Raw genomic sequence first — 24,337 nt, 5'->3', positions numbered from 1 at the left:
TGGGGTTGGGGTCGGTTCTGTTGGCGTGGCCTTCTCTGCTGTGGTCAATGAATCATTCATCCCTGCTTTGTCTCTGCAGTCGGGTCAGCTGAATGAATACACGGAGCGGAAGGAGATGTCAGCCGATGTGGTGTGTATGAGCTTGGCCAATGTGCCCCCAGGCGAGCAGCGCTCTCGCTTCCTGGCCGTGGGGCTGGTGGACAACACCGTCAGGATCATCTCTCTGGACCCTTCGGTGAGTGGGAGCCCAATCCCCTGGAGCGGGGGTTAGTCTGGGCCCGGGAGCGTCTGGCACCCCAGAGCTTCCATACCCTATCTCAGCAAGCCGATGGAACCGTGGTTTCTGCCTGACCCCTCATCTGTTCCCCGCTTTGGGGACTGAACATGGATGTTGCCTGATGTAGACACAATCCCTGCCCACAAGGAGACTCCAGTTGTATATCTATTCCTCCCCAGAGGACATGAAAAATAAAACATTTTCATTCCTCCATCTAACTTTAAACCTCTCAAACTACAAAATGAAAGGTCCTTTTCCCATTCCCTTCCTCTATGTAGTTGTGTCATTTGTGTCTCCCCCCCACAATGAATTCATTCATGGGAAATTTACATTCACATCCTCCCTGTGGCCTGGAACTTCCTCCCCTTCCATATCTGACAGACTACCACTCCCCCATCTTGAAAGCCTTATTAAAACTACATTTCCTCCAAGAGGCCTTCCCTCACTAAGCTCTTATCTCCTCTACTCCTCCCTTGTGCATTACCTGTGCATTTAGATCTGTGCCATGTAAGTACTTCATATTCACCCCACCCTCAACCCTACAGCATTTATATATACAGCTGGAATTTATTTTAATGTCCATCTCCTATAGAGTCTATGCTCCTTGTGGGCCAGGGATGCATCTACCAAGACTCGCTCAAACGTTTAGTCCAGTGCTCTCCTCACAGTAAGCGCTCAGTAAATACCACTGATTGAGGCAGTAGACTGTAGTGTGATAATGCCACTGCACAACTGAGGAGATTCTAGACCCTAAGCTCTATCCTCTGCTGCCAGAAGAGACCCTCTGTCATTTCTCCGTGGGTGGTGAGGCCCCCTCCGGCAGCTGAGGAAGCAGTGTAGCCTAGTGGAAAGAATACAGGCCTGAGAATCAGGGGACCTAGATTATAATCCTGGCTCTGCCAGTTGACTCCTGCATGACCTTGGTCAGGTCACTTAATTTTTCTCAACCTCAGTTTTCTCATCCCTAAAATGGGGATTAACTCCTACTTCCTCCTACTTAAACTGTAAACCTTATGTTAGACATGGATTATGCTTGACCTGATTGTTTGTACCTAACCTAGCATTTAATATAGTGCTTGGCATCCAGTAAGCACGTAACACACACCATAAAAAAAAAAAACTCAACAAAACTGAATGGTCTTCAACTTCTTGTGGACCCTATATTTGGTGTCCTTGGGGTTAATGCCTCCTCTGGTATTAGCCATTGGGGTGGTAAATACTAGAACCTTAAAAATTTTGCTCTGACTCGACTGCAACTAGGTAGCACTGGAACAAGTAATACCCTACTGAAAATACTCCCTTGTCAGAGGAGTCCAGATTCTGGCCAGAGATGGATTCCAGGGAGAGGATCTGGTTCTTGATTTCACTGTAGGTAATTCCCATCATCATCCCTCAGTCTGTGCCATCTGTCTGTCTTTCCCCAGGACTGTCTGCAGCCCCTGAGCATGCAGGCCCTCCCTGCCCAGCCCGAGTCCCTGTGTATCGTGGAGATGGGTGGGGCCGAGAAACAGGATGAGTTGGGAGAGAGAGGCTCCATTGGCTTCCTCTACCTGAACATTGGACTGCAGGTGAGTGACGGGGAAGAAAGGAGGGCTGCTTTTGGATTGAGTACTTCCTGTGAGTCCCTTCTCCCCCTGCCTCCCTTCCCCCAGCCAGTTGACAGACAACAGAAAGGCACCTGAGTGGTAGGCTTAGGGCTCAGTCTTGCATTCATGGTGTGCCCTGAAAGGAAGCCTGTTAGGTCAACTGGTCCAAGCCAGAGAAGGGAATGTGCAAGTCTTGCACAGCATCCAACCTCCAAGATAAAGCCCCCACTCTGCAAGACCCCTTTCTGGGCAGGTTTGGACTGGCTGGGACCTTCCCAGAAGCCCCAACACCTCTCCACTCAGCACCTCTGCCGGTGAGCAGCAACAGAGTAGTGAGGAAATTCTGCTTGGGTCAGCCTCACTTTTCTTGGGGTTCATGTCCACTGGTTGACATCTTTCCAGGCCTTGGATTTGAAAACCTCTGAGTGTTTAGTGTAGTTACATAGGAGGCATATAAAAGGGGAGAGGGGTGAGCCAGCCCCCTTCAAACCCACCAGGCCTTTCTCAACCACCTGCCCCGGAATTGTCAGAGCTTCATTATCCATGGAGGAAAAAAGCTGCCAAAGAAGAGTTCGTGTGAGGTGGTTCTTCACTGCATGTAGGTGAACTTTAGGCTTTTCGCTTCAGTGTGACTACAGCCTAATGTGTGTTTCCCCCTGCCCTTTTTTTCTTTCTCTCTCTCTCATATATATATATCTATATATCAGAACGGTGTGTTGCTGAGAACTGTCCTGGATCCTGTCACCGGGGATCTGTCTGATACCCGCACCAGATATCTCGGCTCCCGCCCCGTGAAGCTCTTCCGAGTCCGAATGCAGGGCCAAGAGGCGGTCAGTGACCTGGAAACCAAGCCGCAGAAATTCCATCCCCTCATCGTGCCCGCCGGTGGGAGGAGGGGCTGGATAGAGCTGGGTGCAGACTAGCTGTGCTCCTGGTCCACTGGCATGTAGAACTGTTGCCGAGTGCTAACGATGTGTAGCTTCCCCATCCTCTCGTCGAGCTCATGTGCCCTCCTCAGAGCCTTCCACCTTACATTTTGCTGCCCGAAAGTTTGAAACATGGCTCGGGGTAGCCGACCCTGTCCATGAAGCTGGCTAGTGCCTCTCTTTCTGACTTTACTGACTTTCTTTCTCAGGTGCTGGCCATGTCAAGTCGCTCGTGGCTAAGTTATTCTTACCAGTCCCGTTTCCACCTGACGCCCTTGTCCTATGAGACCCTGGAATTTGCCTCTGGTTTTGCTTCGGAGCAGTGTCCTGAGGGAATTGTGGCCATTTCCACCAATACACTCAGGTGAGTCATATGGAAAGAGCACAGACTTGGGAGTCAGGAGACCTGGGTTCTAATCTCAGCTCCCCCACTAGTCTTCTGTGTGACCTTGGGCAAGTCACTTAACTTCTCTGGGCCTCACTTACCTCATCATTAAAATAGGGATTAAGACCCTGAGCCCAGTGTGGGACATGGACTGTTTCTAACCTGATTAACTTATATCTATTCCAGTGTGTAGTACAGTTCTTAGCACATAGTAAGCACTTGATAAGTACGATATAAAAAAAGAGTAGAAGGGAAGCACCCTGTGATCCCAAAGCCATTTCTGTCCCTTCTTGAGGAGTCATTGGAAGGGAGTTGGGTGGTGGTGGAGGGAGGAGCGGAGAGTGCTGAAATGGGACCAGATCATCATGGTCTGATGAGGGATTTGGCCAGAGGGAGATATTTGCGTAGCTTTAGTGGTAGAAAGGCTGGTAACCTTCATGGCAGAGCCTCTTCAGAAGTTCAGTAAGTCCTTAACGATAAGATGTTCAAGTACCTGCAACTCTGAGGTCACTGGATGTAGGGCACCTTCCCACCCCGGAGCATCAGATAAATAGGATGGCTAAAAAACTCCTTTTTCTTCTACTTCAGGATTTTGGCTTTGGAGAAACTGGGTGCTGTCTTCAACCAGGTGGCCTTCCCGCTGCAGTACACCCCCAGGAAGTTCGTTATCCACCCCGAGAGCAACAACCTGATCATCATCGAGACAGACCACAATGCCTACACCGAGGCCACCAAGGCCCAGAGGAAGCAGCAGATGGCAGAGGTAACTGCCCGGATCTCCTTCATGAGAACCCAGGGAGGGGCCAGTTCTCTGGCTGCTCTTTTGGGTCCCAGGACCCTTCTCCGTGCCAGTATTAAGGCATTGGGTCTGTTTGGCTTCGAGTCTGTCATCGAGCCAGTCCTCTTGGCCAAAGGCAGCTCTGCATAATCAATCCCCCAGCTGGAGCTGAGGTCTACATCCTCACGTCCGCAACTGCTAATTGTTCATCCTGGATGTCTGTGCATTTAGCTTTCGTTTTCCCATAAACACTCTCCGGAAAGTGGCTTACATCTCCAAAATAGAAACAGTCCATTTAAATCTCAAACTAATTTGTGACTGAGGAGGCAGAGCTCCTTCAAATGAAATGCTGTTCCTGACAAGGAGGTTTACAAAGATTTATAGCCGGTACCTTCTTTGAGATTTGTCTGCTAGTTGATGTTTTTGCCCCTTATGTTACCTCCATAAGTGCTTGTCTCTGCTCTTCTGTTCCCACTAACAGAAGACTGTGTATGTTCCTTTCCTTTCCCCCCTTTCCATCCGTAGTCTGTATTTTCTATCCTGGGTTCCAAGTCCACATTTATGAATTTAGTGGATTTATGTTGGGCCTTAGGGTCCCAAGCATGTCAATTGCTTTTCGAGTTCTTCTCTCTCTCTCCCCCTATCTCTTGTCCTCCATCTCCAACGCGCAGGCCCCAAGCATCCTCAAAGCCCCCTCTAACCCTTTGCCTTTCTGTCGTGGATGGCAGGAAATGGTGGAAGCGGCAGGAGAAGACGAGAGAGAACTAGCTGCAGAGATGGCTGCCGCCTTTCTGAATGAAAACTTGCCGGAATCCATCTTTGGAGCCCCCAAGGCAGGGAACGGGCAGTGGGCCTCAGTGGTCCGAGTGATGAACCCCATCCAGGGAAACACACTGGACCTGGTTCAGTTAGAGCAGAACGAGGCTGCTTTTAGGTATGGAGGTGCTGGGGGCTCGAGAGGCTGAAGCGGGTGGTGAGGGGGCAGAAGTTTCCAGGCTGTAGATTAAGGAGATTTCTGATCCCTCCGGCTTTGTCCACAGTGTGGCTGTTTGCCGGTTCTCTAACACCGGTGATGACTGGTATGTCCTGGTGGGGGTGGCCAAAGACCTCATCCTCAATCCCCGCTCTGTGGCTGGGGGTTTCGTCTACACCTACAAGCTGGTGAACAGTGGAGAGAAGCTTGAGTTTCTGCACAAGGTAAGAATCAGTTCCCACTTCCCCATCCCAAGTGACACTGACCCTTCAGTTGCCACTTGCTTGTGAGTCAGACCTACAGGGCTTGTGAGAGGGTGCGATCAGAGGCCCTCACTCATGTCCCCTGTGAGCGACAGAGCCGGGATTTCCCTACTTCCCCCTCTCCGCGGCCCAAAAGAGGCCTTTCAGGAAGAGCCAGACTGAATTGGCCCCTTCACTAGTCTAATTGAGTTCGCCTTATTCCAAGGCCAGCAATTCTGAAGAATTTATCCTCTTGTCTGTCGCCCTCAAAGAAATATGAGCAGAGTCTTTCTTGCCTGAGTTGATTGGAGTTGTGGGTATATCAGACGTGATCTGAATAGGTATTTTGTCCAGTTTCCCTTCTCATTCTTAGGCGGGAACAGGCTAATTTTGGGGTACCAGTGATCCGGTCCGTGCTTTGCGCCCTCTCCTATCCCATTCCCACTTCTCTGTGCCCAAGTCAGTGGCTGTTAGTTGGCCAACACTGCCTTGGTTTAAATAGGGCCAAATAGGTGACCTTTATACTCAGCCTACAGAAGACCCGATGTGGTCAGTACTGGTCAAGTGGAACACACAGGTTTCAGATCCTGTTCTGAGATAAGGGTGGAAGGAATGATGGGACTGATCTTTGGGCCAGGGTAGAATTTGCCCACCTATGTGCATGTGTGTGTTGTGTGTGTGCCCATCCTAAAAATGGTGTCCCCCTTCTCCCCATGTGCAGACCCCAGTGGAGGAGGTTCCTGCTGCCATCGCTCCATTCCAGGGCCGGGTACTGATTGGTGTGGGCAAGCTCCTGCGGGTGTACGACCTTGGGAAGAAGAAGTTGCTCCGCAAGTGTGAGAACAAAGTAAGGGGCTAGAGTGGGTTTAAGGAGGCGGAGGGAGCAGGAGAGGGAAGGTTACAGTAAATTGGAGACTGGAATGTAGGGGTTGGATTTGAGAGGTGAATGTGTTAACCTTTCAGTCCCACCTTCCTCACTGGGTGCTCTGCCACAGCTTTCCTTCCATTCCCCAATGTTCCTGGGGGCCTTGGGTAAGTAGGCTGTCTGTGGGGAAGTTAAAGCACTGCCAGTGACACTTACCTGCCTTCAAGCTGAGAGCCACTAGGGAACAGATTAGTGCTCACAATCAGTGGCATTTACTGGACGTTTTCTGTGTGCAGAGCACTGTACTGAACGGTTGGGAGTGTCCGGTAAAATAGAGTTGGTAGACGAGGTCCCTGCCCTCACAGCTGAGCCTGAACTCGAGCAAGAACCTGCTGCTTTGGGAGAGGAGTTCTTTGTATCCAGGTCGGGGGGAGTTCCTCCAGCTGGAAAATGATCAGCCCACCTCTGGTCATCCTACTGGCGAGCCTCCTCCTTATAGGAAGCTCAGAGTCTCCGGTAAACATCCATGGCATTTCAAAACCAGTCCCATTCACAGAAAGCACAAGTTGGGGACAGGGAGAGAGCGGAAGCCAGTGGGGCTTTCACACAACCAGGCTCCGGTTCTCCAGCCTTATCCCGACTTATCGTCTCCCCTCTCCTCAGCACATCGCCAACTACATCTCGGGAATCCAGACCATCGGGCACCGCGTGATCGTGTCCGACGTCCAGGAGAGTTTCATCTGGGTCCGCTACAAGAGGAACGAGAACCAGCTCATCATCTTCGCCGATGACACCTACCCCCGTTGGGTTACCACCGCCAGCCTCCTGGACTACGACACGGTGGCTGGGGCCGACAAGTTTGGCAATATCTGCGTGGTGAGTTGGTGGCATTAAGCGTCTGCGGGGCCTTGATCCTTTATTTAAATAAAACCCAGGCCTAACAGCCAAATGCCTCCGAAAGCAGGAGTTTCTTCCTGAAAGGTTGGAGGGAGGACCATGGCCTATTCCTAGGTAGGGCAGTCTTGAAGAAGGACAGAAAAACCTCCACCTCGTGATATTTTTACCGTTCTGCTGGAATTCCTCCAGTTCTTCGTACATTTTGCCATTTCTAAAAGATCGGTGATGGCTGTGAACATCAGTGGCCTTAATAACGGTGGTTTGGATTTTCAATTTTTCCTAGAATTCTCAGTTGTAGGAGCGTGATTACTTTGGAGATCAACCTGCTCCCGTTTTCCTGCTTGGAAATGAGTCACTCATCAGAGCAATTCCCACGCCTGCCGTGCCAAAAATGGGGCGGACTCTTCCGCGGCTGCCTACTGGCTAGTCGTCGTCATGCGTCTTTGTTCGGGGACAGGACAGGACAAGACTGGGTTGAGGCGGGGACTGTACGCAGCCGGGCCCGGTGCGAATCTCCAGACTTCTGTTTCTGACTCCCTAACAGGTGAGGCTCCCGCCGAACACCAACGATGAAGTGGATGAGGATCCGACCGGGAACAAGGCTCTGTGGGACCGTGGGCTGCTCAATGGGGCCTCTCAGAAGGTAGCGCACCCCAATGCTCCTCCCTCCCCGCCCTGACCCGAGCATCCCTCTGCAGGGCTGTGCTCTCCCAACATTTTCCTCATTGATTCAATAATCTGCGAATGTCCCTTCCCCATTCACAAGACCCTAGGGTTGGGCCCCCTCCAACCTCCGTCCCCAGGGAGTTTGCAAGCTAAGACCTTCCGTGCTATCGCCGGGGACCCGGATCCTCAAGGTGGGTGTGGAGATGGGAACCTAGGCTTCTGGCCTTGTGCCCGAGGAGTAAGTTCTCTGCCCAGAGTCACTGTGACGTGTGGGTGTTGGCTTTTCTCCAGCTGAGCCTTTTCTCCCAGTTTTTTTAATTGAACACCTGGTCCGTTCCACTCCCATCAGTCAGCCCTGCTCCGCACGGGCCTGAGGGACCACCAGAAGCGTGGGCTTTGCCTGGCTCAAAATCAGGCTGGACCCAGCCGGGTCCCAGCAGTTGTGAAGGGTCATCTCCAATTCTCTATGTGTGAGAGTGGCAACAGCCCAGACTTAGTGCCTGAGCCCCGGAGGGCCCTTATCAGTTTTAGACGACATGTCATTTAAAACCAGACCCTAGCCCCCCCATCTCCTGAAGCGGAGACCAGGCCCCCAAGAGGTGGTCAATGCCCAAAGCCAGCTGTGCCGATAAGTTGCCATCTCACTTTCTGGTTTGCAGGCTGAAGTGATCATGAACTACCACGTCGGGGAGACGGTGCTTTCCTTACAGAAGACCACCCTGATCCCCGGAGGCTCTGAATCCCTCGTCTACACCACCCTGTCCGGGGGCATTGGGATTCTGGTGCCCTTCACGTCCCACGAGGTGAGTGTGCTCTGTCTTCCTTGGGCTCTGCCACCTTCTCCCCACCCCACAGCTGTTTCTTTAAGTTAACACAGAACCTGTAAAGGACCTCCCTGCCCTAGGGGATTCAGTCACTTGTTCGAACGGGGGGTCTCGGCCCTTATGGAGTGAGTGTCTGGAAAGTGGCCCGTGATGCTGGTTTGGTTCTAAAGTTCAAGCAGTGGCTTCCTAGAGTGGGTTCTGAACCCAGAACCACACTTACTTTTCCTGACTACCCTGAGCTGGGTCAAAACAATATATGTCTCCAGAGTGGGAGAGGTGAGGTGGACTTCCATGTGGGGGCTCCCCCTGCCAGAAAAGCCCAAGTAAAAACCCCCAGGCCTGCGTGCTGAGCATAACAGAGGCTTCCTGGATCCCGTATGGAAGAAAACGGGCTGAGAGCTGCAGTTTCCACAAGTGGCTTCTCCTCCTCTGTCTGGATGTGATCCATTTTTATACCAACTCAGCGCACTCTCATCTCCCTCGTAGTGTGTCCCACAACGTCCTTGCTGTGGACAGAAAGCGAGAGAGTGTGTGTGTATACATGCGTGCCTGGAGGGGGAGCAGGCCAAAAGCAGCATCTTTTCTGCCGGGTGCTTTCCGAGTCATACGCTCCCCTCCCACTGCTCAGTTGTTCTTCTCTTGTTTCTTTTAGGACCACGACTTCTTTCAGCATGTGGAGATGCACCTACGGTCTGAACATCCCCCTCTCTGTGGGCGGGACCACCTCAGCTTCCGCTCTTACTATTTCCCTGTCAAGGTGGGTCTGTGCTCCTCCATCCAGTTTCCATCTGCTCTGAGAACAGATTTTCCCTTTCCTTGGGCCTCCCCAGCATCATTTCCTGCCGCCCGTGGCCACCCTGTATTTATCCCCAGAGGAATGCTGAATAAGTGAATTGGCAAGGGGAAGAACTTGGAACATGCTCGGTTTGCTGGGGGGCGAGGCCAGGGATCAGCTGTGCTCAAACCCCCTAACCCTCTCACTGAATTCCCACAAGAAACGATCCCCTGCGGTTAGCCCAGCTGAAGTGACACGACTGTAAAATCGGAATGTTTTGGGTCACCGCTCTGGTCCCTGCTTAGCTGAAATTCACTACCGTGGCCCCTTTTGGCAATCTGGATTGAACAACCTCTGGGAGAGAGCAGTTTTCCCTGCTTCTCCTTCCTCTTGCTTTCTTCCAAATCAGTGGAGAAGCGATGGTCTTTATGGCAGAACCCCTAACTTTTCCCTGTGCCCTCTTCCCTGTAGAATGTGATAGATGGAGACCTCTGTGAGCAGTTCAACTCCATGGAGCCCAACAAGCAGAAGAACGTATCTGAAGAACTGGACCGGACACCCCCCGAGGTGTCCAAGAAGCTGGAGGACATCCGCACCCGCTATGCCTTCTGAACCCTGGCCTGCGGGCCATTCCGGTTAAAGACTCTTGACTTCTCACTAGGGTTGCGGAGATGCAGGTTTTGGTTCCTTTTCCTTTCCCCTGTGATAATCCTGCTCCTATCCCCGGCAGCCGTTGAGCTCCTGAAAGGTTAAAACTATCGATGTTTTCCATACACTTTTTCACTTCCCTCAGGAAATCTGAATTTCCTGGCATGTGGACATCCCTCCTTCTTGGATTCCAAGTGCTGCAAAGACCTGTAAACCTAGCATTACAGGAAATCCTCCTTTTCAGAGAGGAGAGCGAGGCACCCGGTGTGCCGTCTCACATCGCTGCCTTGGATTTGCAGAAACTTCCGAGCGAAGCGGTTGACAGCAGTGGGGTTCCCGATGGTGGTTCCCCCCCCGCTTCCGCAGGCGGTGATGCTTTTTCCCCCTGCTCCCCCTCCCCAAACCCCCCTCCAGTGCCCCGACTTTCTTGCTGTCTCATCTGCTTTTGTACACACCCTTCACTTTTCACCAGTTTCCTTGTAAATAATAGTTTTGTACAATGTTAATGTTAAGTCGGAGAAGAGGAACACTGGGGCGGGATCATGGTTGTAATGCAATACCAGTGAGCTCGGCCACAGAACATGAAATAAAAGCTTAAGTTTTTAAAGTGGCTGGACTGCGTGCTCTTGATGTGATCCAGGAAGCAGAAGCCCGAGAAAACGGATTGAATTTTTTGTGGCATCGAGCCTGGATCGGTTTCCACCTGCCCGTATGCATTCCCCTTCTTGGCTGACTTTAAAGTTTCCTGTGGCCAGTAAGTTGGGACTATAATAGGTGGTCAGAGGGGCAGAATGGCAATCAGTGCTACTTATTGAGCACTTACTCTGTGCAGAGCCTTGTACGGAGCGCTTGGGAGAGTACAATACAGCAGAATTAGCAGACACATTCCCCGCCTGCAAAGTGTTTACAATGCAGAGGGGGAGACAACTGAGCCAAGTCGGGCAGGTGACACTACAAAATACAGGTGGCCAGGCACAGGGTCCATATCACAGTTGGGAATCAGAAGCTGGTAGACAACATCCTCCACTGACCCCAACTTCCTGGCTGCTCCGCTTTCAATGGCTTCTTAGCATCGTGCCCTAAAATCACCACTGACTCAGTAGTTCCTTGAGAGGGGAGCTGGGAGTCTCAGGTAGCCCGGTACAGCTTCAGGAGAGGGAAGAGGGAAAGAGAGCCTGAGGGAAATGAGTGGTAGATAGCAAAATGGAGTGGGGCCGTTGTAGATGTCCATGGTGGACTGGCTTTGCACGTGCCTTTGGTTAGCACTATCTTGGTAACGAGAGGCCGACTGAGAATCACTCTACTCCGGAGTATCGACTTTTCATTCTGAGCTTGGGGGAGAAGAGAGGGTGAGGAAGAGAAGAATCCATGTCCTTTGCTGGTCGGTCATCACCTCAGCTGTTGTCGCTAGCCAAGCGGCAAGAATCGCAAAACATCGCTCTGCCCCTCGAAAGCCTCTGTGAACGTGTCAGGCTGCCCACATCCCTGTGTCAGACAGGAACTCAGGACCTGGATTCTAGTCCCCGCTCCGCCACTTTGCTGTGTGACCCTAGGCAAGTCACTTCACTGTGAGTCTTAAGTGGGACAAGGACCGTGTCCAACCCGATTATCGTATCTTCCCCAGTACTTAATACAGTGTGGTGCATAGTAAGCACTTAACAGATACCACAGTCAATAATAATGTTGGTATTTGTTAAGCGCTGACTATGTGCAGAGCACTGTTCTAAGCGCTGGGATAGATACAGGATAATCAGGTTGTCCCACATGAGCCTCACAGTTAATCCCCATTTTACAGATGAGGGAACTGAGGCACAGAGAAGTTAAGTGACTTGCCCACAGTCACACAGCTGACAAGTGGCAGAGGGGGGATTCGAACCCATGACCTCTGGCTCCCAAGCCCGGCCTCTTTCCACTGAGCCAACTCCTGACCATTTGCTTTGAGGCCCTCCACCAGCTCTCTCGGTTTTTACATAGTTTTTTCCTTCCATGCTAATTCAGTAGTATTTATTGAGCGCTTACTATGTGCAGAGCACTGTACTAAGCAATTGGAATGTACAAATCGGTAACGGATAGAGACAGTCCCTGCCCTTTGACGGGCTTACAGTCTAGTCGGGGAGACAGACAAAAACAATAGCAATAAAATTCCATGCAAACCTCACTCCAGACTCCCTATTACATCTGTCCCTATGTCTGGAACTTTCTCTCCCTTCAACCCATCAGACTATGTGCCTCCCCATCTTCAAAGCCTCCACTTCCAGGAAGCAATTCATACAGCTGTGGAGTCTTCATAACCATTGTAGCAATTCCAAAGCCCCAATCCTCACCTTATCTGCAGGGTACAAGAAGCGGGGTCCACATCACAGCCATACTTCTCACTCCAAGGAGCATGGCAGGCTCAACTTCCTTGCCCAAAAGGCTCCTAACCCTTGGGGAGGATGTGATAAGATTTCAGATACCTTCAACTCCAAGTAGCAAACCATTTCCTTTGTCTCAGAATTCTGAATAATCAGCAGGGGCATTTCAAGGAAGGAGATAATTGCCTTGGATACTGAGCAGAATTACAATCGACTTCCATTTCTTGAAATTTCCTGAAAGAGGAAATTTTCAGCCTCTTTCTCAGCTCAAGCTGAGTCCTGAATCCTTATCTCATCCTCTCCACTGCCTTGCGAATGGGATTTGTCATTTGTTTACAAAGAGTTTTCCATCTTAACCATCTTAATCAGCCTGAGGAGTTTGCAGTCTCCATCCATTCATTCATTCAATATTATTTATTGAGCGCTTACTATGTGCAGAGCACTGTACTAAGTACTTGGAATGAACAAATCGGTAACAGATAAAGACAGTCCCTGCCCTATGACGGCCTTACAGTCTAATGGGGGAGACAGACAAGAACAATAGCAATAAATAGACTCAAGGGGAACCATCTCTTCTGTGTAGCTGAAGGTTGATTATCTTAGACAATTGTCAGCCCTCCCCCATTCCTTTGGCTTCCTGCTCTCAACAGGAAGCTTGAAGTGGAGGGTAAAAATTGGGGTGCGGGAAATGTATATGGAGTAGCCAACTTTCTTCCTGGGGGCCGGCTCTTACACACGGGAGGGGAACGAAAGGAGACACAGACCTCAAATGAGTGCAGGTAAATCTCTGTCAAACCAGACGGATTGGTCAACTGGTCCCTGTGGCCTGGAGAGGGGTCTTGGTGAATAACGATCCAGCGATCAAATTAGAACGGAATTAGCTCGGCGGATCTCATCGAGTGGAAGTAAGCACAGGTTGGAATTTAGCTTCTACTCTTGCTTGTTTCAGATGAGCTCTATCCAGCTGTAATCCATAGGGTTTTTCAGTGACAGGCCCAGCCCCCCCAGATCTCCATTCCCAGCACGTGTGGATAATCAAGATACCCACCAATGACAGTCACCGAAGGCTTCAGGGCTCTTGTTCTTGCTGTTTGAGGGTGCTGCTTGAGGAATGCTATCACTTGAGAGGGCTGAGGGTCCCTGTCTTGCCCAGCCCCAGCAGTCCCTGCTAATATGAATGGCGGGATAAGATCACAAGATGCTTCAGCTTCCTCCGGCAGGAAGCTGTGACCCCTGGGGTTCTGCAGATGTTTGATTTCCTTTGGAGTTTCTCTGCCAAGAAAAGCAGTTCTCCAATGTGGACAGGGTTCAAGTCGGGGCTAGGGTTGGAATGTTGTGTAAATGGGCTTAGAGCAGGGGTGACCCTTACCCTCCGGACACTGTTGCAGGAGGAGCCTCCGCTCTGATCTCCCGCAGAAGGATTCATGATAGGTCCCCAGATTTGCCGCTTCCCGGAACCGACGGCCCTCTGGCGCCTTCAAATCCAGCGGGCCGAGAAGTGTCCCAAAGTGGCCACCATCCCAACTCAGCCTGGGTACCCGACCGCCTCTGTGAGTTTGGCACCTGAGGCCTACCACTGGCTGAGCAGAGGATCACTGTCTGGACTACCGACCTGAGGCCCTGGGTGAGTTAAATAGTTCTGGTTCTCTCCCTAGCCTGAGGGCTCCACCCCTGAGCAAACATGTCAGCTCAGCAACAAAGCCCAGAGCCCAGCAGGCTCCTCTCCTCTATCTCATCAGATACTGGAGCTGAGAAAGGAGGGGAGGGGACCCAACACCCGGAGCAGCCACCACCCCTCAGGATTGGGAAACCAGTGAAGGGGAAAATGGGCGAACCTGGGCAGGGCAGGGCTGGGGCAGCCAGAAAAGGCCATAGGATGCAAGGGAGTTGCCCAGCTGCCTTTGAGGGGAGAAGGAAGCCTAGTTGTCAGGGGGAAGCTGTGCTCACCCCAGATATAATAATGTTGGTATTTATTAAGCGCTTACTATGAGCAGAGCACTGTTCTAAGCACTGGGGTAGATACAGGGTAATCAGGTCGTCCCACATGAGGCTCACAGTTAATCCCCATTTTATAGATGAGGTAACTGAGGCACAGAGAAGTTAAGTGACTTGCCCACAGTCACCCAGCTGCCAAGTGGCAGAGCTGGGAGTCAAACCCATGACCTCTGTCTCCGAAGCCCAGGCTCTTTCCACTGAGCCACGCTGAGATCTGAGGGATGGGACCCCAGGGGTTGTCAGACAAGAGAATAGCCAATAGGAATAAGAATATGATGGAGCACGCAAAGTGGTAATTCTGGTTCTGAATCACAAACTGGGAACTAGGTTTGGTGGGCCCCGTGCCAGGAGAGGGAGATGCCAGCCACCAGCTGGGCCTCAGAGGACTGGCCCGGTTCTGAGAAACGTAGCCTTTGGATTCTGGACTCAGCTCCCTTTGAGAGCCGGGTACCCTTGGCAGTTCCCAAATATGGGCTTCTAGGAGCCCAGCTTCTCTGCTGGCCTGTCCTGTCTGACCCTGTTTCCCCCCAGCTGAGTACTGTGACACTCCTTCTGCCCCCCAACTTCCTTCTCCAGGCCCTCGAGCTTAGAAGGGACAGCACCCCTACCTGCTTGGAGTCATCGGAAAGAAAGGGACAGGGTGGATCCCAAGCAGGACAAAGTTGTTCTGGGTTGCAGCCATATGCCAGATTATGACAGCCCTGAGCACCCAGCACTTCCTCTCCCTGCATCTTTTTTCCCTGTACCCCACCTGCACAATTGGAAGGTACTGACTCCTGGGCAATTCATAGCAGTTATTGATTCCTAGGCAATTCATCCCAAAAACCAGACCATCCTTGATCCCCCTGCTCCTCGGCACTGGGGCCGAGGCTGAAGGGTGGACAAGGTCTTAAGCTCGTTGTGGACAGGGAACATATCTGTTATATTTTACTCTCCCAAGCCCTTAGTAAGTACTCAGTAAATACGATTAACTGACTTTCCAGCTGTGAGGAAATACCCTGGGAGAGAGCACTGGCAGTCCTTTTCTGCTCCTGCTGAGCTATGCCCCCCATCTCCTCCCTTCTCTTGACTAGTGGGAGTGTAATAATAACAATCACTGTGGTATTTGTGAAGTGCTTACTACGTGCCAGGCACTTTACTAAGCACTGGGGTAGATACAAGGTTGGACAGAGTCTCTGGGTCATGTAGGGCTCAGAGTCTTAATCCCCATTTTCTAGAAGAGGGAACTGATGCACAGAGAAGTGAAGTGACTAAATAATGTTGGTATTTCTGGTTCTGAATCGGAGAATCTGGTCGGAGAAGCAGCGTGGCTCAGTGGAAAGAGCACGGGCTTTGGAGTCAGGGCTCATGAGTTCGAATCCCAGCTCTGCCACTTGTCGGCTGTGTGACTGTGGGCAAGTCACTTAACTTCTCTGTGACTCAGTTCCCTCATCTGTAAAATGGGGATTAAGACTGTGAGCCCCATGTGGGACAACCTGATTCCCCTATGTCTACCCCAGCGCTTAGAACAGTGCTCGGCACATAGTAAGCGCTTAACAAATACCAACATTATTATTATTATTATTTGTTAAGCGCTTACTATGTGCAGAGCACTGTTCTAAGCGCTGGGGTAGATACAGGGTAATCAGGTCGTCCCACGTGAGGCTCCCAGTCTAAATCCCCATTTTACAGATGAGGTAACTGAGGGACAGAGAAGTGAAGTGACTCGCCCACAGTCACACAGCTGACGAGTGGCAGAGCTGGGATACGAACCCATGACCTCGGACTCCCAAGCCCGGGCTCTTTCCACTGTGCCACGCTGCTCGCTCGAGGTCATGCAGCAAACAAGTGACAGAAGCAGAATTAGAACCCAGGGCCTTCTGACTTCCAGTCCCGTTCTCTATCCAGTCAGCCATGCTGCTTCTCCTCCCCCACAGGGGGCTGGTTGGCTACCTGCAGGGTGTGGGCCACGGGGAAGGTGACTCTTTGGGGACCCGTCGCCTTGGCAAAGGGTCCTGGCCAGTCTCGGGGTTGAGGCCAACAACCCCTCCAAAGCGGTTCTGGTGAGTTTGTGCTCTTCTGGCCTGCTGCTCCTGGGGACGCTTTGTTTCTCTTCCAGCTGGATGTTTCCCAAGCCGTGGCCTGTTCTCCCCGTTGGTTTCCATCTGAAAGTAAACCCCAGATTCTTAGTTAATGGAGAGAGCACATTGTCCGGGCTGGCAAGCTGGGAGCTTGGGACTTTCCAGCGTCGATGTGGACTGTGGGATCCCTGGCCTCCAGCCCTGGGCACTCACCTTCCCAGCACTGAAGCTTCTTAAAGCTGCAGTTTACAAAAACAAACAAGAAATAGAACATCCAAAGGATTAAACATGACCCCGGGAGCTTGGAGAAAAATGAGCTTCAATCAACCCGTGGCATCCTTCCTCCAGCCCCACTGCAGAAGAGAGATGCTCTTCTGCTTCCCGTCTTGATTCTTAGGCCTGCCTGTCTGCCTGCTTTTGAGTTGGGGCTCTGGTTGCCTCACAGATTGCAGCTGGAGACATCTAGGTTAAACATTAAAAAACTTTTCCTGATTAAGAGAGTTGGGAAACACCTCAGGTTACAGTCGCTGTTGCTCCAGGTCATAAGCTAGTTTTTCGCTAGGGCAGTTTGAAGGAAGATCTACCCCAAGGCAGGAGGTTGGACTAGGTGACCTCTGGAAGAACCTTCCAGCCTGAGGATTCTGTTTTGGGTTGTTTTTTTTTTAATGCTATTTCATTCATTCCATCGTATTTATTGAGTGCTAAACTGTGTGCAGAGCAGTGTGCTAAGCGCTTGGAAAGTACAATTCAGCAACATATAGAGACAATCCCTGCCCAACAACGGGCTCACTGTCTAGAAACGGGGAGACAGACAGCAAAACAAGTAGACAGGCATCAATATAAATAAATCGAATTATAGATATATACACATCGTGAATAGAATCAACAGAATAAGAAATCCATACATATTTTCACAAGTGCTGTGGGGTGGGGAGGGGGGTAGAGCAGAGGGAGCGAGTCGAAGCGATGGGATGGGGAGGAGGAGCAGAGGAAAAGGGAGGCTTAGTCTGGTATTTGTGAAGAGCCTACCAAGTGCCAGGCTCTGAACTAAGCAATGGGGTAGAAACAAGCTAATCAGGTTAAACACAGTCCATGTCCCATATGAGGCTCACTGTCTTAATCCCCGTTTTACAGATAAGGTCCCTGAAGCACAGAGAAGTTAAGTGATTTGCCCAAGATCACACAGCAGACAAGTAGCGGAGCTGGGATTAGAACCCAGGTTCCTGACCACTAGACCACACTCGCTTCTCTGTCCAGGGCAGAACCCCAGGCTCTCCATCCTGAAACTGGGAGGTGTGGAAAAGGAATCATTAATGAATTTTGGTTGGATCTCCCAGGCTGCCCCTTTGGCATTTCTCAACCTTTGGCCCTGGGTTCACATTAAAGGCATGGAGAGAGCTACCTGAAATTCCTAGGAGATTAGGCTTGGATAACTCTCTCTTATTTAGACTGTGAACCCCGTGTAGGATGGGGACTGTGCCCAACCTGATTAACTTGTATCTACTCCAGTGCTTAAAACAGTGCTTGACACACTTAGGTGCTTCACAAACAGAATATTAATAATAATCATTATTATAGCCAAACCTGACTGGTTGCTGGACGCCAGATCCGAGGCACTGAGCCCTCCTTCTCTCCTTGTACCTTTCCAGGTTCAAAATGGCCACAGCCCACCATACCACTCCAGGTGTGGCGACTCTGCCTTGGCTTTCTGGTGGAGGGTAGAGAGGAGAGTCTCGGGAGCGCGGCATTGCAGTGCAGCCCCCACATCAGGGAAGACCCCGGAAGCAGACCCTCAGCGTGGCCGGAGGGGTGGGGTGAACGAGCTGGCTGCTCCAGATGATGAGTGCAGAGGGTGTATCTTGGCTCTGGCACAAAGACCACCGAACCACCCCCCTCTAGACTGGAAATCAGAATCCACTGACAAAGTGCCGCCCGCAGGACCAGGGCAGCAAAGACTTCATGACTTTTGTGAAGATTTTGTGGGGACAGAGAGAGATTTGGTGCATCCAGCCTGGCTGTTCTGGTGGGGGTCTGCAGTTACAGGAAGCTCATCCTTGAAGGAGACCCTCTCGGACCTATCTCGTTGTCCCTGTGGGCTGGTGGCTGAGGGGTTCTGGCCCTGCGATGGCAAAATCTGAGTCAGCCCAAGCAGCTGCCTGGAAAAATGTAGACAGTGGGTGGTGGGAGAGGAAAATTCCTTTGAACAATCCCCACCCTTTGCTGGACAAATAGAGATCAAAGATTCAATCCACCAGGACTTATCCAGCATCACTAACTTCACCTCCCCCTTCATAATGATCATTATCAACAGTGGTATTTATTGAGCACTTACTATGCACAGAGCACTTAGGAGAGTACAATATAACAGAGTTAGCAGACAAGTTCCCTGCCCACAACGAGCTTACAGTTTCCCGGCCAAGCTTTACAGTCTGGTGGTCAGCCGGATCTTACGATCTCGAGCCTGAAATCCAAGCTGATTTCCTCTGTTAAAGTCGATAAGTTACTGAAAGATTACTTGATCCTGTAAATTTATATTCATGTCTGTCTCCCCCTCTAAGCTGCAAACTCATTGTGGGTAGGAAATGTGTCTGTTATAGTATAATATTGCATTCTCCCAAGAGTTTAGTACAGTGCTCTGCACACTGTCAGAGCTCAGTAAATGATCGATTGATTGATTGATTGAGAGTCCCAAGGGGCTAGATAAATAGTCCTCTGGCAACTGTTGCTTTGGCTATTGAGCAGAATCATCCAGGTACAGCAGGCCCTGCGTAGGGAAGAAGCTGAAGCAGCATGGCTTAGTGGTTAAAGCATGGATTTGGGAGTCGGAGGACCTGGCTTCTAATCCCGGGTCTGCCACCTATCCGCTGTGCCTCACAGCACTTCATTTCTCTCGTGGGTTCTAATCTCGGCTCCTCCACGTGTCTGCTGTGTGATCTAGGGCAAGTCACTTCACTTCTCTGTGCCTCAGTTCCCCCATCTGTAAAATGGGATTGAGACTGTGAGCCCCATGTGGGACAAGGACTGTGTCCAACCCAATTTGCTTGTATTCATTCAGTCATATTTATTGAGCTCTTACTGTGTGCAGAGCATTGTACTAAGCACTTGGAAATAATTCAGTAACAAAGGCAGCTTGTACCTACCCCAGCTTAGAACAGTTCCTGGCACATAGTAAGCGCTTAACAAATACTGTAATTATTATTATTATTATACTCTGTGCCTCAGTTATTTTACCTGTAAAACAGGGATTCGCACTGTGAACCCTATGTGGGATATGGACTGTAGGAGAAGTAATATGGCCTAATGGAAAGAGCATGGGCCTGAAAGTCAGAAGGACTGGGTTCTAATCTTCACTCTGCTACTTGTCCATTGTGTAACCTTGATCAAGCCACTTCAGTTCTCTGGGCCTCGGTTACCTCATTTGTAAAATGAGGATTGAGACTGTGAGCCCCACGTGGGACAGGGACTGTGTCCAATCCAATTTGCTCCTATCCATCCCAGTGCTCAGTACAGTGCTCAGCACATAGAAAGCACATAACCAACACCACAAGCATTATTATTATTATTATTATTAATATTATTATTACAGTGCTCTGCACATAGCAAGCACTCAACAGATGCCATCGACTGACTGTGGTGACAGACCAAGCCGGCTGGAAGAGATCATGATGCTACAGACCCTGGCTATAAATCTCAGTTTATTTCTAAGACGTACAGTGTTCAGGGAAGCAACTTCCCCCATTCTCACCTCCTCCTCCTTCTCCTGCTGCTGCTGCTGCTCCTGCTGAAGCTAATTTGAGGCAGAAAGCAGTTCCATCTGGAAGGCTGGAAATAAAATCAGGGCTCGTGAATGCAGACAAACAGCTCTGAAGAGGAAGGGGGAGAGAGGGGAGGGGGCTTCAGGGCAACGTGGGTCGGGGGTACGCTCCTCGCTCGGTTAAGCACTGACTAGGCCAGGCGGCCCAACGTTCGGCCTCCTGCTTGGGCTTCTTCTGGAAGAAAAGACCAGCTAAGGGGCATGGGCAGGTCAGCCAATGGGAGGGGTCATAATGGAGCAAAATGAGGGCCTGCATTGGCTCACCTCACCCTGCCAGTGGGGGAGGGAGTGGAGAGTTGCAGAGACCCTGTGGGTTCACAGCTGCTGGTTCGGGGTGCCAGAGCCTGGGACCCAGCGCTTGCTGGGCAACTGCAGCCGCCGCCGTATCTGAAGTCCCAGAAGCCAGCCCAGCGGGCCTGGAAGAGGCAAGCAAAGGAGCCACAAATTAAACAGATGAAGATAAACAGATAAACAGATCCCCTTGCCCTGTTGCCCCTCTCCTCTTTTATTAATAATAATAATGAAGATCTCCCAAGAGCTTAGTACAGTGCTCTGCCCACAGTAAGTGCTCAATAAATATAATTGAATGAATGAATAAATGAATGAGCCAATTAATAGCTGTAAGGATGTCTGCCTGTGACATTCCTGCCACTGAAATCACACCTACACAGAGGTTTGCAGTGCTGCCTTATTGGTTGTTCTCAGTGCTTAGTGTTGTTTTCACTTTTGCCTCCTTATTCCATGACCTCAAAATTTCAGCTCAGGAACAGCCACTCCTTTCTTGAATGCAGTTCCCAGAGCTGGTCTCCCGCCACAGTTACCTCCCAGTTTCCATTGGAGTTGCCATCTTGACCAAGGCTCTGCTTTTCTGCATCCTTAAAATGTATCCTCCGTTCCCCTTGGATTCAACTGCCGAATTTCAGCTCTCTACATAGCAGCTGTTTGTGCATCCTCCTGTCACCCATCCTTCTGACATCTGCCTTCCAGCAGAGCCGTGTGGAGGGGAGCATAGTTTCAATGCTGGGAGATTGACATCGTTCCAGAACTTCGCTGATCCAGGCTCACCCCTCAATGAGGAGGGCAGCCCATATGCGACATGGATGAAGCGGCTCCAAGGGTTGGATTTTGGCATTCAGGAGAGGGTTCGAGTCCCAGCCCAGAGTAGGCTGGACAGTACTTCAGTAGTAATAGCAGCAGTATTTATTGACCACCCCCTTGGTGTGGGGCGCAGTACTAGGCATTTGCAAAGTAGAGAATAATGAAGTGACACATTGACTGCCCACGCAGGAGACAATAAATGCCATTTACTAGGGACTTGCCCCAGCAGGCCAATGGCAGGGCTCCTAAATTAACAGTGGGGAAAGTGGGGAGAATCTCAGGGTAACAAGAAGTCTCTCCTCCATGGCAGGGGCCATGTTTTAGCTGCTAGTTAAGGACAGACTTACATCAGGCTGGCGGCTCCAGTTGCCCGGGGTTCTCTGCCACCATTTTCTACAGTCTGGGCCCTGACACACAGGAAATGTGTCTGTGTTGTTGTACTCTACTCTCCCAGTGTGGAGTGGGATAGTGTTCTCTCCCACTTAGTACTCTTACTGTACTAAGCACTCTGCACACAGCGTTCGATAAATACCACTGACTGACTAAATACGACAGACTGAGAGGCAGGCATGCCCAAATGGCGGCAAGTGAGGGCTCTATTCGGTTGAGGTTGCCTGGCTGATAATATAATCGTCCCCATTCTGCAAGCCAGGATAGGCTGGCATTTGCCACTAGCAAACAAAGACGACGAGGAGCCACGTTGGCTGGCTAACTGGCAGAGTCTCAGGGCCTGATTGGTTGCCAGGGGCTTTCCACCGTTCTTTCCCAGAGTTTCTAATTCCTGCCCACTCATTCCTCTCGCATAACCATCAGCTTGCTCGTTCCTGTCTCCCACCTAAGCTTCACCCTCCTGACTCAGAATGTCCTCTCACAATTCCCTAGGAAGCGGAGGGAGGGGCAAAGCGGCTCCTTGGCCCTTAAGTTGTTCCATTCAGACCTCGGTTCCTTCAAGCTGCAGACCCTCAGAGACTGTGCCTGGCACAGGACACTTGGTCAACCCTGCGTGGTAACTTGGTGGCCAGAGCCAGCATCTTGTAGATAGGCAGTCATGGGACCACAGGCTGGAAGCCAACTTCCCACGCGCTCTCTGCCCCCCTAGCTGAGGGGCAAAGAAGCCCTGAACCATTGCGCTGGGGATGGAAGAATGAGCGTGTTCAGGTTCTGGGCCAGATTTCTCCCGTTTTCTACTGGGTCCTGGACCAGTCACTTATGGAGAAGAGGAGGAGGGAGACTCTCCCTGCTCTTGATTTGCCAAAGAGGCAGGAGGTCAAACAAAATCATGTCTGGAACACGCACTTTGAGTTCCTGGCAAGTAGCACAGGGCAGACCCACACTGCAGCCCCATGTTATCAGGGGCTGTCTTCCTGAGGTCAAGTGGAAGAGGAGACAATGGAAAACCTCTGCAGACTTCTTGGGTTGCTGCCTTCATAAATCACTTGACTAATAATATTTATTCATTCATTCAATAGTATTTATTGAGCGCTTACTATGTGCAGAGCACTGTACTAAGCGCTTGGGATGAACAAGTCGGCAACAGATAGAGACAGTCCTTGCCGTTTGACGGGCTTACAGTCTAATCGGGGGAGACGGACAGACGAGAACAATGGCACTAAACAGCGTCAAGGGGAAGAACATCTCGTAAAAACAATGGCAACTAAATAGAATCGAGGCGATGTACAATTCATTAACAAAATAAATAGGGTAACGAAAATATATACAGTTGAGCGGACGAGTACAGTGCTGTGGGGATGGGAAGGGAGAGGTGGAGGAGCAGAGGGAAAAGGGGAAAATGAGGCTTTAGCTGCGGAGAGGTAAAGGGAGGATGGCAGAGGGAGTAGAGGGGGAAGAGGAGCTCAGTCTGGGAAGGCCTCTTGGAGGAGGTGATTTTTAAGTAAGGTTTTGAAGAGGGAAAGAGAATCAGTTTGGCGGAGGTGAGGAGGGAGGGCGTTCCAGGACCGCGGGAGGACGTGACCCAGGGGTCGACGGCGGGGTAGGCGAGACCGAGGGACGGCGAGGAGGTGGGCGGCAGAGGAGCGGAGCGTGCGGGGTGGGCGGTAGAAAGAGAGAAGGGAGGAGAGGTAGGAAGGGGCGAGGTGATGGAGAGCCTCGAAGCCTAGAGTGAGGAGTTTTTGTTTGGAGCGGAGGTCGATAGGCAACCACTGGAGTTGTTTAAGAAGGGGAGTGACATGCCCAGATCGTTTCTGCAGGAAGATGAGCCGGGCAGCGGAGTGAAGAATAGACCGGAGCGGGGCGAGAGAGGAGGAAGGGAGGTCAGAGAGAAGGCTGACACAGTAGTCTAGCCGGGATATAACGAGAGCCCGTAATAGTAAGGTAGCCGTTTGGGTGGAGAGGAAAGGGCGGATCTTGGCGATATTGTAGAGGTGAAACCGGCAGGTCTTGGTGACGGATAGGATGTGTGGGGTGAACGAGAGGGACGAGTCAAGGATGACACCGAGATTGCGGGCCTGCGGGACGGGAAGGATGGTCGTGCCATCCACGGTGACGGAGAAGTCTGGGAGCGGACCGGGCTTGGGAGGGAAGATGAGGAGCTCAGTCTTGCTCATGTTGAGTTTTAGGTGGTGGGCCGACATGATCGCCTAGTTGGCATTGCTTCCTCGATAATCAACGGTAGGGCTCCTGGGGACTGTGGTTATCGGAGATGGTTCTGTTGCCAAGATGAAGTCCTCAGAGGCAGTGGGGAAAAAGAGGGATCCAAAGGAGTAGGGCTAGGTAGGTCCCCTGTTCTGCATCAGCTTTCAGGAGTAGCTGTGGGCTTTTCCGCTGCCCCATCTGGAATGAGAATACTCAAGTAAAACCACCCCGGGGCAGTTGGCCCAGAGCATAAAATGAGGGCTGCCAGAGGAAAGGATTCTAGGCACTCGAGGACCCCTCCCCTTGAGGGGCCCCTGGGGCCGTACAGATAGAGCCAAGAGATGCTTGGCACTCTATTTTCAAGTCTGCCATCTTTATTTAAGTTGTCCCTGGGGCTCTGAGGGATAGCTGGGGCACCGGTTTCCTGTGTCTGAAGAGAAGCAGTGCATCCTAGTGGAAAGAGCAGAGGCCTGGAAGTCGGAGGACCTGGGTTTTAATCCCAGCTTTGCCACTTGCCTGCTATGTGATCTTAGGCAAATCACTTAGCTTCTTTGTGTCTCCGTTTCCTCGTCTGTGAAATGG

General features: G+C 51.1%; 2 protein-coding genes across 3 annotated transcripts in view; both read left to right on the top strand.

Moving 5' to 3' along the window:
* The window catches only part of SF3B3 (splicing factor 3b subunit 3), a 35,614-nt gene extending 25,162 nt beyond the window's left edge, over positions 1-10,452 (top strand). For both annotated transcript variants that reach the window (XM_001506404.5, XM_007671963.4), the window contains exons 14-26: positions 80-235; positions 1,702-1,845; positions 2,571-2,693; positions 2,999-3,153; positions 3,763-3,937; positions 4,681-4,886; positions 4,993-5,149; positions 5,889-6,014; positions 6,696-6,908; positions 7,474-7,572; positions 8,255-8,398; positions 9,072-9,176; positions 9,666-10,452. In XM_001506404.5, coding sequence (XP_001506454.1) covers positions 80-235; positions 1,702-1,845; positions 2,571-2,693; positions 2,999-3,153; positions 3,763-3,937; positions 4,681-4,886; positions 4,993-5,149; positions 5,889-6,014; positions 6,696-6,908; positions 7,474-7,572; positions 8,255-8,398; positions 9,072-9,176; positions 9,666-9,806 — 1,944 coding nt within the window. In that variant the 3' untranslated portion in view covers positions 9,807-10,452. The remainder of the gene's footprint in view (positions 1-79; positions 236-1,701; positions 1,846-2,570; positions 2,694-2,998; positions 3,154-3,762; positions 3,938-4,680; positions 4,887-4,992; positions 5,150-5,888; positions 6,015-6,695; positions 6,909-7,473; positions 7,573-8,254; positions 8,399-9,071; positions 9,177-9,665) is intronic.
* A 3,179-nt stretch (positions 10,453-13,631) lies between these two features.
* IL34 (interleukin 34) overlaps positions 13,632-24,337 on the top strand; it is a 51,035-nt gene continuing 40,329 nt past the window's right edge. Inside the window, exon 1 of the mRNA XM_029075746.1 lies at positions 13,632-13,820. The gene's annotated coding sequence lies outside the window, so the exon portion shown is untranslated. The remainder of the gene's footprint in view (positions 13,821-24,337) is intronic.

The sequence above is a fragment of the Ornithorhynchus anatinus genome, chromosome 11, assembly GCF_004115215.2.
Source record: "Ornithorhynchus anatinus isolate Pmale09 chromosome 11, mOrnAna1.pri.v4, whole genome shotgun sequence".
In the NCBI taxonomy this organism is placed as follows: domain Eukaryota; kingdom Metazoa; phylum Chordata; class Mammalia; order Monotremata; family Ornithorhynchidae; genus Ornithorhynchus; species Ornithorhynchus anatinus.
This window is presented reverse-complemented; position numbering and strand designations above follow the sequence as displayed.